This window comes from Megascapheus bottae, chromosome 13 (genome assembly GCF_031878675.1).
Source record: "Megascapheus bottae isolate mThoBot1 chromosome 13, mThoBot2.hap1, whole genome shotgun sequence".
Classification (NCBI taxonomy): domain Eukaryota; kingdom Metazoa; phylum Chordata; class Mammalia; order Rodentia; family Geomyidae; genus Megascapheus; species Megascapheus bottae.
Window position 1 is genome coordinate 59,589,643 of NC_143521.1, and position 14,083 is coordinate 59,603,725.

At 42.6% G+C, this 14,083-nt stretch overlaps 1 protein-coding gene across 1 annotated transcript in view; it reads left to right on the forward strand.

Annotated features, from left to right (window-relative positions):
- Positions 1 to 14,083, forward strand: part of Poln (DNA polymerase nu) — an 85,730-nt gene that overhangs the window by 5,261 nt on the left and 66,386 nt on the right. Inside the window, exons 2-4 of the mRNA XM_090343922.1 lie at positions 6,877 to 6,956; positions 9,488 to 9,979; positions 10,126 to 10,331. Coding sequence (XP_090200048.1) covers positions 6,877 to 6,956; positions 9,488 to 9,979; positions 10,126 to 10,331 — 778 coding nt within the window. The remainder of the gene's footprint in view (positions 1 to 6,876; positions 6,957 to 9,487; positions 9,980 to 10,125; positions 10,332 to 14,083) is intronic.

Sequence of the window (14,083 nt, forward strand, 5' to 3'; positions counted from 1 at the left end):
AATAATTTACAGCTCTCTGTGTCTGTGCCATCCAGTGGCATTCTCAAGTGATAATCACTGCCATGTTTTTGGGATATATCATATTTCAACTTCCCTCTGCCATGTTTGTTGGGATGTATCATATTTCAACTTCTCTTGTTTTAGCCCTGGCCCTGAGAGCACTCCCCAGTAAACTTCCTGTTGGCATATCTCAGTGCGCTTGCCAGGGAGCCTGTTGTGCTGTGGCGTGACAGAAGCAATCTGAGCCCGAGGTGGATTGGGTCACCCTCAGGCTGTCACTGGTGACTACCATATAGTATAAGTGGAAAAAAATACTGTCTGTGTTGTGACAATGTTAGGGTCTGTACCACTAGTGAGAACAACTGCATTGGCTGGAACAGTGCTATGTTTTCTAGAAGTACACACAAGGAAGAAAATGGAATGGGATACGTCCTTCCAAAAAAGACAGGGTGCAATTCCAGGTGGACCAACATCCTTCCACTGGTCTGATTTGGAAGTTTGACCATCTAGGACAGCAGAGGAAACCAGATGTCCTTTCCCCTAGATCAGATCCTTGCTCAGGCTACTAGCATGACTGAAAATCCACCAGATGCAGCTTGCCAAGATGGTAATCAATGACAGACAAGAAGAAGCAATCACAATGTCTGCATTCAAGCCCTGTGACTTGGATAATCTCACTGTGACTGGCATCACGATGGAAGGTCTCTTCCTCTCTTCTTTTCCCTGAATCATAATAATGCTCCCCCCTCCCCTTTCCCCAACCTGTCCTGGGGCTTCAACTCAGGGTCTGGACACTGTCCCTGAGCTTCTGCTCAAGGTTCTACCACTTGAACCACAACTCTACTTCTGGATATTTCTTTTCTTTTTTTTTTTTTTGCCAGTCCAGGGCTTGAGCTCAGGGCCTGAGCACTGTCCTTGGACTTTCTGAAGGCTAGAGCTCTACCACTTGCGCCTCAGCACCACTTCTGGCTTTTTTCTATGTATGTGGTACCGAGGAATCGAACCTGGGTCTTCATGCATGCTAGGCAAGCACTTTAACCACTAGGCCAAACTCCCGGCCTACTTCTGGATATTTCTGTCTATATGGTACTGAGGAATCAAACCCAAGGGCTTCATGCATGTCAGGCAAGCACTCTACCACATTCCCAGCCTGCTTTGTTGTTGTTGTTGTTGTTGCTGTTTTTAAATTGAACCTAATCTGGGACTCACTGGAAACAATTGATCTTTTTTTAGCAAACGTAGTGCAGCTTGTCCTTGTATGGAAGGAACCATTTTAGACTACTTTAAATTTTTTAAAAAACTACAGCAGTAATGTCTGAGGGAACCCAGCATTTTTATTTTTATATCATTTAGCCTAGACAAGAAGTTTGCCCCTTATTAGATAAACAGTGTTGATGGTATTGCAAGACCTAGGATTCCCGGTTATTTTACCAGTCAGTGGGAGTTGATAATCCTGGCATATGTGTACTGCCTCATTTGGACAGCCCTCTCCCTTTTTGTCTTGGAAAATTAAGTCATGCTCCCTCCTTGATGTGTAGTACTTTAGCAAGTTTTTTTTTTCAGTCTGTAATCCCACATTTTTCTTCAAATGTTTTATATGTGTGCATACAAATATTTTATATAAAATTGCTTGCTGTTGCCTCCTCCCTCCTGACCATTAAGTCACAGCCACCTAGCCAAGCAGTACTGAGCAGCTGAGAGAGCCACACAGCGGTGCCAACAGAGAATGTTTGAAGTATGACTATATAGACAGGGGATTAGTCACCAAGGGGTAGAACAAACACTAAAAGATGGAGAAGCAGATATGAAGAGGAAGAATAAGAGTGCTGAGATGTAGAGGAGTTGCTCCTCTCAGGGCTGAGTTTAGCCTTGTTGAGAGGTCGTGGATGTAGCCACTGGTTGGGTCTGGTGTGTCAGTCACTGCCGAGTAGCTGGCAACAGTACTTGGGAGGAGTTGGCTGGGAAGCCTCCAGCTTGGTACCCACTACTTAAGGAGGTCCCTTCCTCTGGCAGTACCCTCTAGCACCCTCTGCTGACAAAACTCAGCAGTGTCTGGCTCCAGTACTGCAGAGTGGCAAGGGCTGAATTTGTAGCTTAGAAGCCATGGCTAGTTGGCACAGGCACAGCAGAAGCTCACCAGCCCGTGTAAGCTGGGCCTGGGAAGAGGACGTGTGGGATGGTCCAGTGCTAGCTCAAGACAGGCAAAACTACAGTTGGGTAAGGGAGTGTTTACTCAGGGACATTGTGTTTAAGACCCTGAGAGTGATCCTGAGAGGTAGTGCACAGATACTGCTCCTCCTTACCCTGGAGGCAGGCGACTGTGCACACTGAGTTGGGCAGAAATGTGAAGCCTTCTTCTCTGCTGCCATAGTGATGGGGAGAGAAAGCTTAGCCCAGAGAGGTGAACCTGCTTGAGCATACTGGAGCTGGGAAATTCAGCAGACTGGTATTTCGTGATAGGTTCTCTGAACATTCAGTTTACCGAAACCATAACCAGTGGTGCCATGGGGCCAGAGGCCTATTTCACTGTGGATCCCAGTGGTGCTTAGTCCTCTGTGAACAGAACTGATGGAAGCAGTGCCTCCTGGTAGTGGGAGCATGGCAAGATCCTAAAGGAGAAGCCAGTTGGTGGTTCTGATCAGAAGCAGGCTGTGTACAACCACACAGACAGTTGCTGGAAGAGAGCAAGGTCTGAGGAGCAGAGACTGTATGGTAGTTACCACCCCAGTCATTGCCCCCAGAACGACTTCTGCCATTTACTCTGGTGCCTTCATTGTGCATGGGAGAGACATTTTAGAAAGAGTTATGCCTATGACATGGATACTGGGTAACCTGAGTTAATATCATTAGTCAGGACATAGGGACATGGTACCTTGGTCCAGATTTTCTCCTCCTAATGGCGCCACAGGTAAAGTTTGTTAGAAGATTCACACACATGCACAAACACACACACCCTCAGTGACTTGGTCCAAAAGCATAAGAGCTTCCAGGACTGGGAAGACAAGTGTATGGCTGAAACTGCCTTTCATGGCCAGGATAGTGAACGAATAACAGCAGACTAGAATGGGCTGAAGGTAGTGGTGGCTCCAGATCTAAGGGATTCAGGAGACTGGGAGGGTCCTAATCATATTAGGTATGGACAAGTCAGGTGGAACCTTAAGCCAGGCAATGCCATCTGCAGAAAATATTTATTTATTTATGCATGCATATATGCATGCATGTGTGTACTCCAGTCCTGGGGCTTGAACTCAGGGCCTGGCACTATCCTTGAGCTTTCTCAAGGCTAGAGTTTTACCACTTGAACCACAGCACCACTTCCGGCTTTTTCTGTGTATGTGGTACTGAGGAATCGAATCCAGTGTTTTGTGGGCCACTCACCCAAGCCTACCTTTTAAGTTTCTTTTATTATTTTTGTGCTGGTCCTGGGGCTTGAACTCAGGATGTTGACACTATCTCTGAGCTTTTGTGCTCAAAGATAGTGGCCTACCACTTGAGTCACAGCTCTACTTCTTGGTTTTGGATGGTTAGTTGAAGAGAAGAGTCTCATGGCCATTCCTTTCCAGGCTGGCTTCAAACCATGAGCCTCAGATCTCAGCCTCCTGACAGGTGGGAGCCACTGGTGCCTGACTTTACTACTACTGTCTCCATCAAGAGATTTCTCATCTTGATTGCAGTGCTTGACACTTTGTTTTCAGTGCTGAGGATAGAACCTAGTACCTTGCACATGGTAGGGAAACTCTCGTTCAATGGAACCATATCCCCAACCAAGATGTAGATGTTCTTTGCACAGTGAGCATCTATTTATTCCCTAGGAGTGGCATCTCCAATGATGGGTTGGTGCTGGCCTAGAAAGGCCCAGCTCCCCCAAGAGAAGACCTCTACATGGCCAGCTGGGCCCAGAGTGGGCCTTGAGGAAGTGTATCTTAACCAGCTACTCCTACTCTAGCTTCCTCCATTCCCAAATTGCCTTCCCAGCTACAAACCCTCACAGAGTGAGAACCCAATCCACAGGGTACATCTGCAGTATCTTCAAGTACGCAAGTGGAACTTGAACTTGGGGCCTGGGCACTACCCCCGAGCTTCTTTTTGCTCGAGGCCTACACTCTACCACTTGAGCCACATCTCCACTTTGGCTCTTTTGGTAATTTATTAGAGATAAGGATCTCACCAATTTTGGGCCCAGGAACATGGCCTAGTGGTAGAATATGTGCCTAGAATGCATGAAGTCCTAGATTCAATTCCTCTATACTACATACCCAGAAAAAGCTGGAAGTGGTGCTGTAGCCCAAGTGGTAGAGAGCTAGAGAGCTAGTGGTAGAGAGAAAGCCTAAGGACAGTGCCCAGGCCCTGAGTTCAAGTCTAAGGACTAGCAAAAAAAAAGGGGGGGATCTATGGACTTTGCTGCCCAGGCTGATTTTGAACTCTGGTCCTCAGATCTTAGCCTCCTGAGTAGTTAAGATTACATGTGTGAGCTATCGCATCCTTGGTTATGTGTATTTTTAATTTTAATAGAAACAGATAATTGTTTTCCAAAAATCAGTGCATAAGACTTCTCTTTCCTTTAACAAATTGTGTTTGTCGTCAAGTATCAGTTGTTGATAAGAGGTTTTGAGATCCACCTTCTTTGTCATTGTGTGCACACCATAAAGTAGGTTTACTTAAACCGAGACCTGTGATGTCAGTGTCTTAGGGGACTGCTGCCTTTCAGTGACCAAAAAGGTTTATAAGGCTCTTATTTACATTTCTCTACTACTGAGCCTTATATATTTGCTTATGGGTGTGATTTGCAGTTTTGTATATTTCTTCTTCCTATCCTTTGATTATTTTTCTATCAGATTGTCAGGTCAGCCAGCTGCCCATGATGGATGTCTGTAATCCTAGTTACTCAGAATGCTGACCTCTGAGGATTGAGGATCAAAGTCAGACTGGGCAGGCAAATCTAAGACACTCTTATCTCTAATTAATCAGAAAAAAGCAGGAAGTGGAGCTGTGGTGTAAGTAGTAGAGCACTAGTCTTGAGCAAAAAGAACTATAGGAAATCCCTGAGGCCCAACGTTCAAGCTCCACTACTGGCACACACACAAAAATTATCTTCTCAATGTGTAAGAACCTGCAGAATGTAAGTAATTAGAGCTTTGTCTTTTTTTGTTCCAAATACTGTATTATTTTTCTTTGGGATATAATCATTTTCTTTCTTTCTTTCTTTCTTTCTTTCTTTCTTTTCTTTCTTTGTTTCATTTTTTCTTTTTGCTGGTCTTGGGGCTTGGACTCAGGGCCTAGACAATGTCCTTGAGCTTTCCTCAAGGTTAGTGCTCTACCACTTGACCCACAGCACTACCACTAGGCCATGATCCCAGCCCCTGATCTGTCATTTTCTTTTCTTCTCTTTCTTCTTTCTTTCTTTCTTTCTTTCTTTCTTTCTTTCTTTCTTTCTTTCTTTCATTTTTTTTTTGTGGGTCATGGGGCTTGAACTCTGGGCCTGTGCACTGTCCCTGAGCTCTTCAGCTCAAGGCTACTGTTCTATGCCTGAGCCACAGCCCCATTTCCTGTTTTCTAGTAATTAATTGGAGATGAGAGTCTTACAGTCTTTATTGCTCCAGCTGGCTTTGAACCTTGATCCTCAAATCTCATCCTCCTGAATAACTAGGATTACAGGCACGAACCACCATACCCGGCTGATCTGTCGTTTTTTGGGGGGGTGTGACATGGAGCTTGAGCTCAGCCTGGGTGCTGTCCCAGAGCTCTTCAGCTCAAGGCTAGTGCCCTACTCCTGGGCCTGGGTGTTGTCCCTGAGCTTTTCAGCTCTAGGCTATCACCCTATCCTTGAGCCAAGCTCCACTTCCTGTGGTTTTCTAGAGGTTAATTGGAGATAAGAGTCTCTAGTCTGTGCCCAGGCTGGCTTTGAACCTTGATCCTCAAATCTCATCCTCCTGAGTAGCTAGGATTATAAGTCAGCCACAGCACTGGCTAAAAAGATTTTTTTAATAATAAAATAAAATGTCCCGGTATGATCTCTAATTAGAACTGATTATATTTGTGAAAGGATTTAACATTTTAATATGTGTTCTAATGCTATGCTTTGCTATTTGTAGAGGTTTTCTTTTATGCTGTTTCATAAAATTACTAAGTTTTCACTGGAAGTTGGTGGCTCATACAGATAATTCTAGCTGGTGATACTTTTATCTCCAATTAACTGCCAAAAGCTGGAAATGGTGCTATGGCTCAAAGAGGTAGAACACTAGCCTTGAGCACAAAAGCCCAGATATAGTACCCAGGCCCTGAGTTCAAGCACCAGGATCAGTATACACACAAAAAACATTCTTAAGTTTTCATATTGAGAGTCGAGCCTTGATTGTCAGGTTTATCTTTAGTAAGTTTTCTGTTGTAGAGGGAATCTTTCTTCCCATATGATTTTCTTGGTGGTTGTTGAATCCTCAGAGGAAACACCCACCACAGTAGTTAAGACGTAGACTTCTAAGTCTTACTGCTTGGGGTTAAGTCCTGGTCCATCTCACTGTGCAATCAAGGCCTATTAAAATTAAAACAAAGTTTAGATGAAACTTTCACACTTATCAGGTTTCTATAAAGCACCAAATTTGGGTTTTCAGAATCAAGTGTTCAATTGCAATGTCAAGTTGTCATCTTAAATAAGCATTTTTCAATTAAATAGATCTGTCTCCAGTTAATTTGAAGATGCTTTATATGTCAACTTATGGCAAAAGTCCTATGCATTTTGGTTGTGAACTTTATTATAACTTTTTAAAAAAAGTTAATGGTGAGGAAATAGCATGATTATAAAGGCTATTTTCAGTGTGTAGAATTGAATGCTTTATATTTCAATGTTTTTGATACCTTATATTTTTGTTGTTTTTAAAGCTGCAGATATGACAAGCAAACCCAATGTTGAGTATTCAACAATACTTGAAAATGGAATGAGTCAAACACTAGAACAAAAGGTGAATCATTGCAAATAGAATAATTCTAAACCTTATCTGCTCAATAAATACTTACTGAATATCCTGTTATATTATGGGCACTGGGGATATAATAGTTTTAAAAAAAAAAGGATATAGGCACCAGTGGCTCATGCCTGTACTCTTAGCCAATCCAGAGACTAACATCTAAGGACTGTGGTTTAAAGCAAGCAGGGACAGAAAAGTCCAGGTTTTTTGTTTGTTTGTTTGTTTTGTTGTTGTTGCGTGTGTGTGTGTGTGTGTGTGTGTGTGTACAGAAGAATACAAACCAGGGGTTCATGCATGCTAGATAAGCACTCTACTACTAAGCCACATTTCCAGGCCCACCTTATTTTTTTTTTTTATAGCTTTTCCCCCACCCCCCCAGCCGGGGACTGGAACCAGGGCCTTGCGCTTGCCAGGCAAGGGCGCTTCCGCTGAGCCAAGCCCCGACCCCAAGGCCCACCTTAGAGCTTTGGAGTAGTGGAAATAAGTACTCACAAAAGCCTGGAAACAGTATCGGAGAGAAAAGTCATTTTGTTGAAGGGCCTATGTAGGGAACATGGGTGAAGGCGCCTAGTGCTGAGAATAGACTGTGGAGTAAACCTGTGTTCAAGCCCCAGCTTGTCATAGTTTCAACATAAACTTCCTGTAGCAAAATAAGGATAATGGGGAGCTGTCTCTAGTGTGGATTGGACGGTGCTGACAGGATGAGACTTGAATTTTGAGAAGCCATGGACTTCCTGACATATTTTAAAGTTGAAATTTAAAATACTTCTCACAAGTTTAGAAACTTGCAAAGGATATGACTTCTGACGTATTGTTAATATTTATATTTAAAACCATCATGACAAATTTAAAATATATCCTGTGATTAAAACTATACTCTAGAGACTTGATATACATAATCATACCCTAAAATATATAAGCAATATCTGAAATCTTAGATTTCTCATTTGTCTCGAGTCTTTTTCTTGTATACTCCTACACAGAATTCTTTTTTTTTTTTTTTTTTTTTTTTGCCAGTCTTGGGCTTAAGCTCAGGGCCTGAGGACTGTCCTTGAATTTTTCTCAAGGCTAGAACTCTACCACTTGAGCCTCAGCTTTTTCTAAGTATGTGGCACCAAGGAATCAAACCCGGGTCTTGTGCATGCTAGGCAAGCACTCTACCACTAGGCCAAACTCCTGGCCTACACAGAATTCTTAATCTATAAATTTTATGCTTGAAAGTCTATTCTTGAAAAACATTTAATTCTCTGTAATAAAAGTAAGTCTAAATTTAAAATTTTTCAGGTCATATAGCCAAGTGTCAAAACAGTTGTTTTTCAAATTATTTCAAATTAATTGTTTAAATGCAGGTCTTCAGATTATAAAATTGGAAATAAACATTAAAGATAAAGTGTTACTGTCAATGAATCCTATAATGAAATAGGCAGGGATGCTCCAGTATTATATTGCTCATTAGCAACATGAGACGATCACTGCTGATCTTCACTTTTTTTAGGTAGCAGGTCAATTAACATGTTGTAAAATAATTTTGGTGATGGTACTTTGTAACTAAAATAAAAATTAATGACAAGAAAAAAAAACAGGCTTGGATGTGAGGATAGGTAGTGGGGGTAACTAACAAAAGAGGGTCCATGAGGATTCATAGGAACAACAATAATTATTTGCATGAAGATAAACTTTTCATATGAAAATAGAACCATGAAACTTGAAATTGTTTTAGGAAGAGTCGAAAGGAGGTAAGGTTGTGATGCATTGTATACTATGTGGAAATGTCCATGAAATACCCTTTCTACAACTCCTTTGTGTGTGGGGGAGGTAGTGTGGGTTCTGGGTCTTGAACTCAAGGCCTAGGTGCTGTCTTTGGGCTTTTGTATTCAAGGCTAGCACTTTACCACTTGAAATGTAGCACTACCTCAAGATTTTTATGTGATTTATTGGAAATACTTCATATCATGATGCCTAGATCATGGTTTGCTAGCTAGGATACAAGTTTGAGCCACTGGCACCCCACACAACTAATGTATTTCAAGAAAAAGAAAATATAGGAGCCAGAAGTATAGCCTACTGGTATTAGTGGTAGAGTGCTCATCTAGCATGCACCAAGCCCTGGGCTGGATTCCCTGGTACCACATGCACAGAAAAAGCTAGAAATGGTGCTGTAGCTCAAGTGGCAGAGCACTAGCCTTGAGCAAAAAGTATCCAAGGACAGTGCCCAGGCCCTGAGTTCAAAACCTAGGACTGGCAAAAAAAAAAAGTAAATATGGTTAAATGACTGTATGTGTGGCTTAGTGGGAGACCATTTGCTTAACATGTGCAAAGTCCTGGGTTCTATTCTGAGGGTGGGAGGGCAAGAAAGAGCGATCATAGGAAATGGGAAGCTTATGTCCTCACCTGATCTTGGACAATTTTACCAGAAATTAGTTTGATTTATAGATTTATCTTATTGCTGTTAATAAAATAGAATATAGGTCATGTCCTGTGAAATAGGAACATATTCTATGTAACTATTTTCCATTTTTCTGCAGCCTTCTAACTCTTTCACAAGCCAGACATCAAGAGGGTCCACCAAACTCTTTACTCAGTCCTCCATTACTGAGTTCACAGGTCAGCTGTCTGCTAACCAAGTGCAGAAAAGCACAAATTTACTGACTCTCCCCATCTGCGTAAGTCCACAGTGTGATCAAGAAGTTTCACTTACACAGAAAATGGAACATGAAAGACAGCATTTCCTAAAGAAAAACGTAAATAATGGAAACAAGGAAAACACAAATCCCAAAAGAAAACATACTATATATAGTGATTCATCGGAGAAAACAAGTAAACATGTGGCCTTGGAAGAATTTGCTGATAGGGCTGAGAACTCTAGACACTCGAGAACATTTCAGAGACAATTTTGTGATGTTAGGTATTTGGATGATTTGGCAAAAGGCCAGATGATGGAAGTGTTCAAGAAGGCAGCAGCCCTGGTGGTAACTCTGGTATACAAGGATGGTTCCACCCAGATAACAGCTGACCAGGTCAGTAAACACGGATGGGTCTTGTTCTTTTTGCAGCATAAGAGAAGCCCTTCTTCTCTGGGGCTGGTGGCACACGCTAAAGTCAGCACTTGGCAGACAGAGATAGGAGGTTCACTTGTCTGGGTTTCATTGCTGTGCATTCACAGGGTTCTCCAGCTTCCTCTGTAAAAGGAATTGCAATGTTACTGAAGAGCCATCTAGAAGATGGCAGAGGCCCTCTGGATCCCCTGGGGACCTGCGGAGATAGTGCGGAGGACGGCAGTGTGACCACTGACCAGTACATCTACATACAAACAGAACAGCACCCTTCCATCCAGAGCCAACAACAAGAGGCACACAGTCTGTTTGCCAGGTAGGGGTCTACTTGTCTCCTCAACTCCGCTTACATGCCTGCTTTACCCAATGTTCCTCAAAATTTACCTAAAAATGGTTCTTCTACAGTTGATTTGCTGGGATCAGAAGCCCCACAAAAGCCCACATATACATTTAGTGGTCACATCTCTCCTAATCTGAATCATCTTGTAGAAGATCCCATGTCCTGCAATTCACCTGTTGGTTTCATTGTGGGATTCTTTAACTTGGTTTCCTTTCCTCTGTATTTTCAGTACATAGAATTTTGTTCTAAAGCCTTAATTACTTTCATCTAACATTTTTCTAACTTTGTAATTTCCCCCATATTTATTAGTTAAACATCTTCTGTAAAGAGCTTTCTCTTGTCTTACAGATTTTTTTGTTTCGTGTGCCCTTCATGTGTTCAGTCACATAGCATCTTGTCAGTCAGGCCTTCCTGAACCACCTGGGAGAGATGGCTGTCAATACACAGTCCCCCACATTTCCCCAACCTCAGTCTGTGTATCTTCCATGTTTACTATGTGACTGAGTGTCCTTTCCTGAGCTCTCGGAGGGCAGAAATCATTTTATTCACTTTTGTATCCCCAAGAACAATATTTATTCTGTATTATTATTGAATGAATGGGTATTAGTAAGTTCTAGGATAATTATATTATTATCTAATTATAATAGTGCCTCATGTACCATAAAATAAGATGCAATATTCCCAATTCTATGATAATATATTTGGGATTCTGAATGAATCTACACACATTTAATTAATATGCATATACATTTATTAGATGCTTGTACTTGCATTTAAATACTTGTAAATATCTTTTTATATATCTGATCTCTCATCTTTTTTTTTCCAGTCCTGGGGCTTCTACACAGGGCCTGGGCACTGTCCTTGGACACTTTTTGCTCAAGGTTAGTGCTCTGCCACTTGAGCCACAGTGCCACTTCTAGCTTTTTCTGAGGAATCGAGCCCAAGGCTTCATGAATGCTAGGCAAGCGCTCTACCAGGCCAAACAAGGCCCCCTGATCTATCATCTTTATCTCTTATGTGTTAGATCTTATTGGTTCCATTTTATAGATGAGAAAACAGGCACAAAGAGATAGTCGTGAATCAGCCTTCAATTTCAACTCAAGCCAATGTCGTGTGTGTGTGTGTGTGTGTCTATGTCTCTCTGTGTCTTTCTGTCTGTCTTATCTGTGTGTATTTGGTTCTGGGGCTTGAACTCCGGGCCTGGGAACTGTTCCTGAGCATTTTTGCTCAAGGCTAGAGCCCTACTGGAGCCACAATTCCATTTCCAGCTTTTTGGTAGTTAATTGACAATAAGGATCTCACAGACTTCCCTACCTTAGCTGGCACCAAAGTGTGATCTTCAGATCACAGTCTCCTGAGTAGCTAGGATTACAGATGTGAGCCACTGGTGCCCAGCTTTCAAACATCTTTTAAACCCAAATATAGCTTTTTATTTATTTTTTTTCCAGTCCTGGGGCTTGAACTCAGGGCCTGAGCACTGTTCTTGGGCTTTCTCAAGGCTTGCACTCTACCACTTGAATCACAGCACCACTCCCAGCTTTTTCTATGTATGTGTACCGAGGAATTGAACCTGGGTCTTTGTGCATGCTAGGCAAGCACTCTACCACTAGGCCAAACTCCTGGCCCCAGAGCTTTTTAATTTTAATTTTTATTTATTTATTTTTTGCTGATTATTGAACCTAGAGTCTTGTGCATGCTAATCATAATTCTACTACTGAACTCTAGGCCCCTAGCTTCTTTAAACAATTATAGCTGCCTTTTTTTTTCAAATGTCACATAACTGACTCATAAAATTGACTTATAAAATACATCTCATGGCTACCACCCTACCCCTTGAGTCACAGTGCTACTTCTGATTTTCTGGTGGTTAATTGAGAGATAAGAATCTCAGATTCTTTAGTACCTGGGCTGGCTTTGAACTGTGATCCTCAGATCTCAGCCACCTGAGTGGCTAGGATTACAGGCATGAAACTGGGCCCGGCTTCAGCCTTTTTACTTTACAAGATCATCTTTTTCTCTTGGTCTATCCAAGAAAAATTTCAGCCAGTCTGCCTGTCTCCTAGCAGAAGGCACCATAGATGATGAAATTACCTCACCCAGGCCCCTGTATCTATCTCAACAAGAGTAGTATTCTGTGGCAGGGGGCTCCAGGTGCCCCCAATCCCTCCTCCTCTCTTCCGCTCTGTGACCCTGGCCAGTCTATCTAGGGCAAGACCTGAGGTCTTGCTATTGAACTTTGTTGGGCCTACCATCCTAGCCTTGTTTATGGAAATCAAGGTTAGGTCATATAGAATTCTGAATGCTTGATACTGTCTATGGAGTAAGCTTGCAAGCTCCAACTATAAGTTCATTTTGTTTGCTCCCCCTACCACTTTGTGCTCCTGGTTTCTTCCTTTCCCATCCTGGAGAGCCTTATTAATATACTAATAAACATTTACCACAAAAGGGCTTTATGGTATGGTAGCTTAGAGTATCTGAGAGTAAGAAGATATATTCTCAGATCCAGCCTTACCAGTTATGGAATGTAAGTTTCTCCATCCAAGTCCCCACTCCTGTGTGGGTAAGTGCCTGTCTAGTAGACACTCTCGTCAAGGTCAGTGCTGCGGTGTTAATTGACTGTGGGACTAGCGGGGAATCAGTCATGGGGTTAAGTGTCTGGTGAAGGCCAACTATTATCTCGTATTGGGAGAACATTCAGTTCATTACGGTTCAAATGTAGCCCCTTCTATGTCAGTTTGTGGATAGAAGTACAGGAGAACTCAAAAAAGCTGCTCCCAGGCCAGGAGTGTGACCTAGTGGTAGAGTGCTTGCCTAGCATACATGAAGCCCTGGGTTCGATTTCTTGGTTACAGAAAAAGTCAGAAGTGGTGCTGTGGCTCAAGTGGTAGAGTGCTAGCCTTGAGAAAGCTCAAGGACAGTACCAAGGCCCTGAATTCAAGCCCCAGGACTGGCAAAAAAAAAAAACAAAACAAAAAAAAAGATTTTTTTTCCTTACTCAAAGCAGCACTCAAGCAAATTGCAAAACTTTGAGAAGCGTGGTCAAGAAAGAGCAAGTTCAGGGGCCAGGAGTTTGGCCCAGTGGTAAAATGCTTGCCTAACATGCATGAAGACCGGTTTAATTCCTTGGTACCACATACATAGAAAAAGCTGGAAGTGGTGCTGTGTGTGGCTCAAGTGGCAGAGCTCTAGCCTTGAGAAATCTCAAGAATAGTGCTTAGGCCCTGAGTTCAAGCCCTGGGACTGGCCAAAAAAGAGAGCAAGTTTAGCAGCCAGAAGTCTGTATCTCAAATGAGACTGAGGAGGCTGGAATGTTCAGAGGGTGTTCTAGGGAGACAGACTAGAGAGTCTCTGAGTATGTACATTCTGTGCAGGAACTCATGCCTTTCTCTGCAGGCTTTGGGGCTTTGCTCAGGGATAAGCTGTCAGCATGGTATGTCGCCTCTGTTTCAGCTTCATCAAGTATAAAATGTAGAGAACAGACACCACCAGCCTGGCCTTGTGGTTCAAAACTAAAATCCTAGCTACTCAGGAAGCTTAAATCTGAAGGATCAAGGTTCAAAGCAGCCCGTGAGACTATCTCCAAAATAGCCAGCAAAAAGCCAGGCTAGAGATATGCTTCAGGTGATAGTGTGCCAACTCAAGCAAGTCTTGAGTTGAAACTTCCATACTGGCAAAAGGAAGGAAGGAAGGAGGGAGGGAGGGATGGAGGGAAGGAAGAAGAGAAG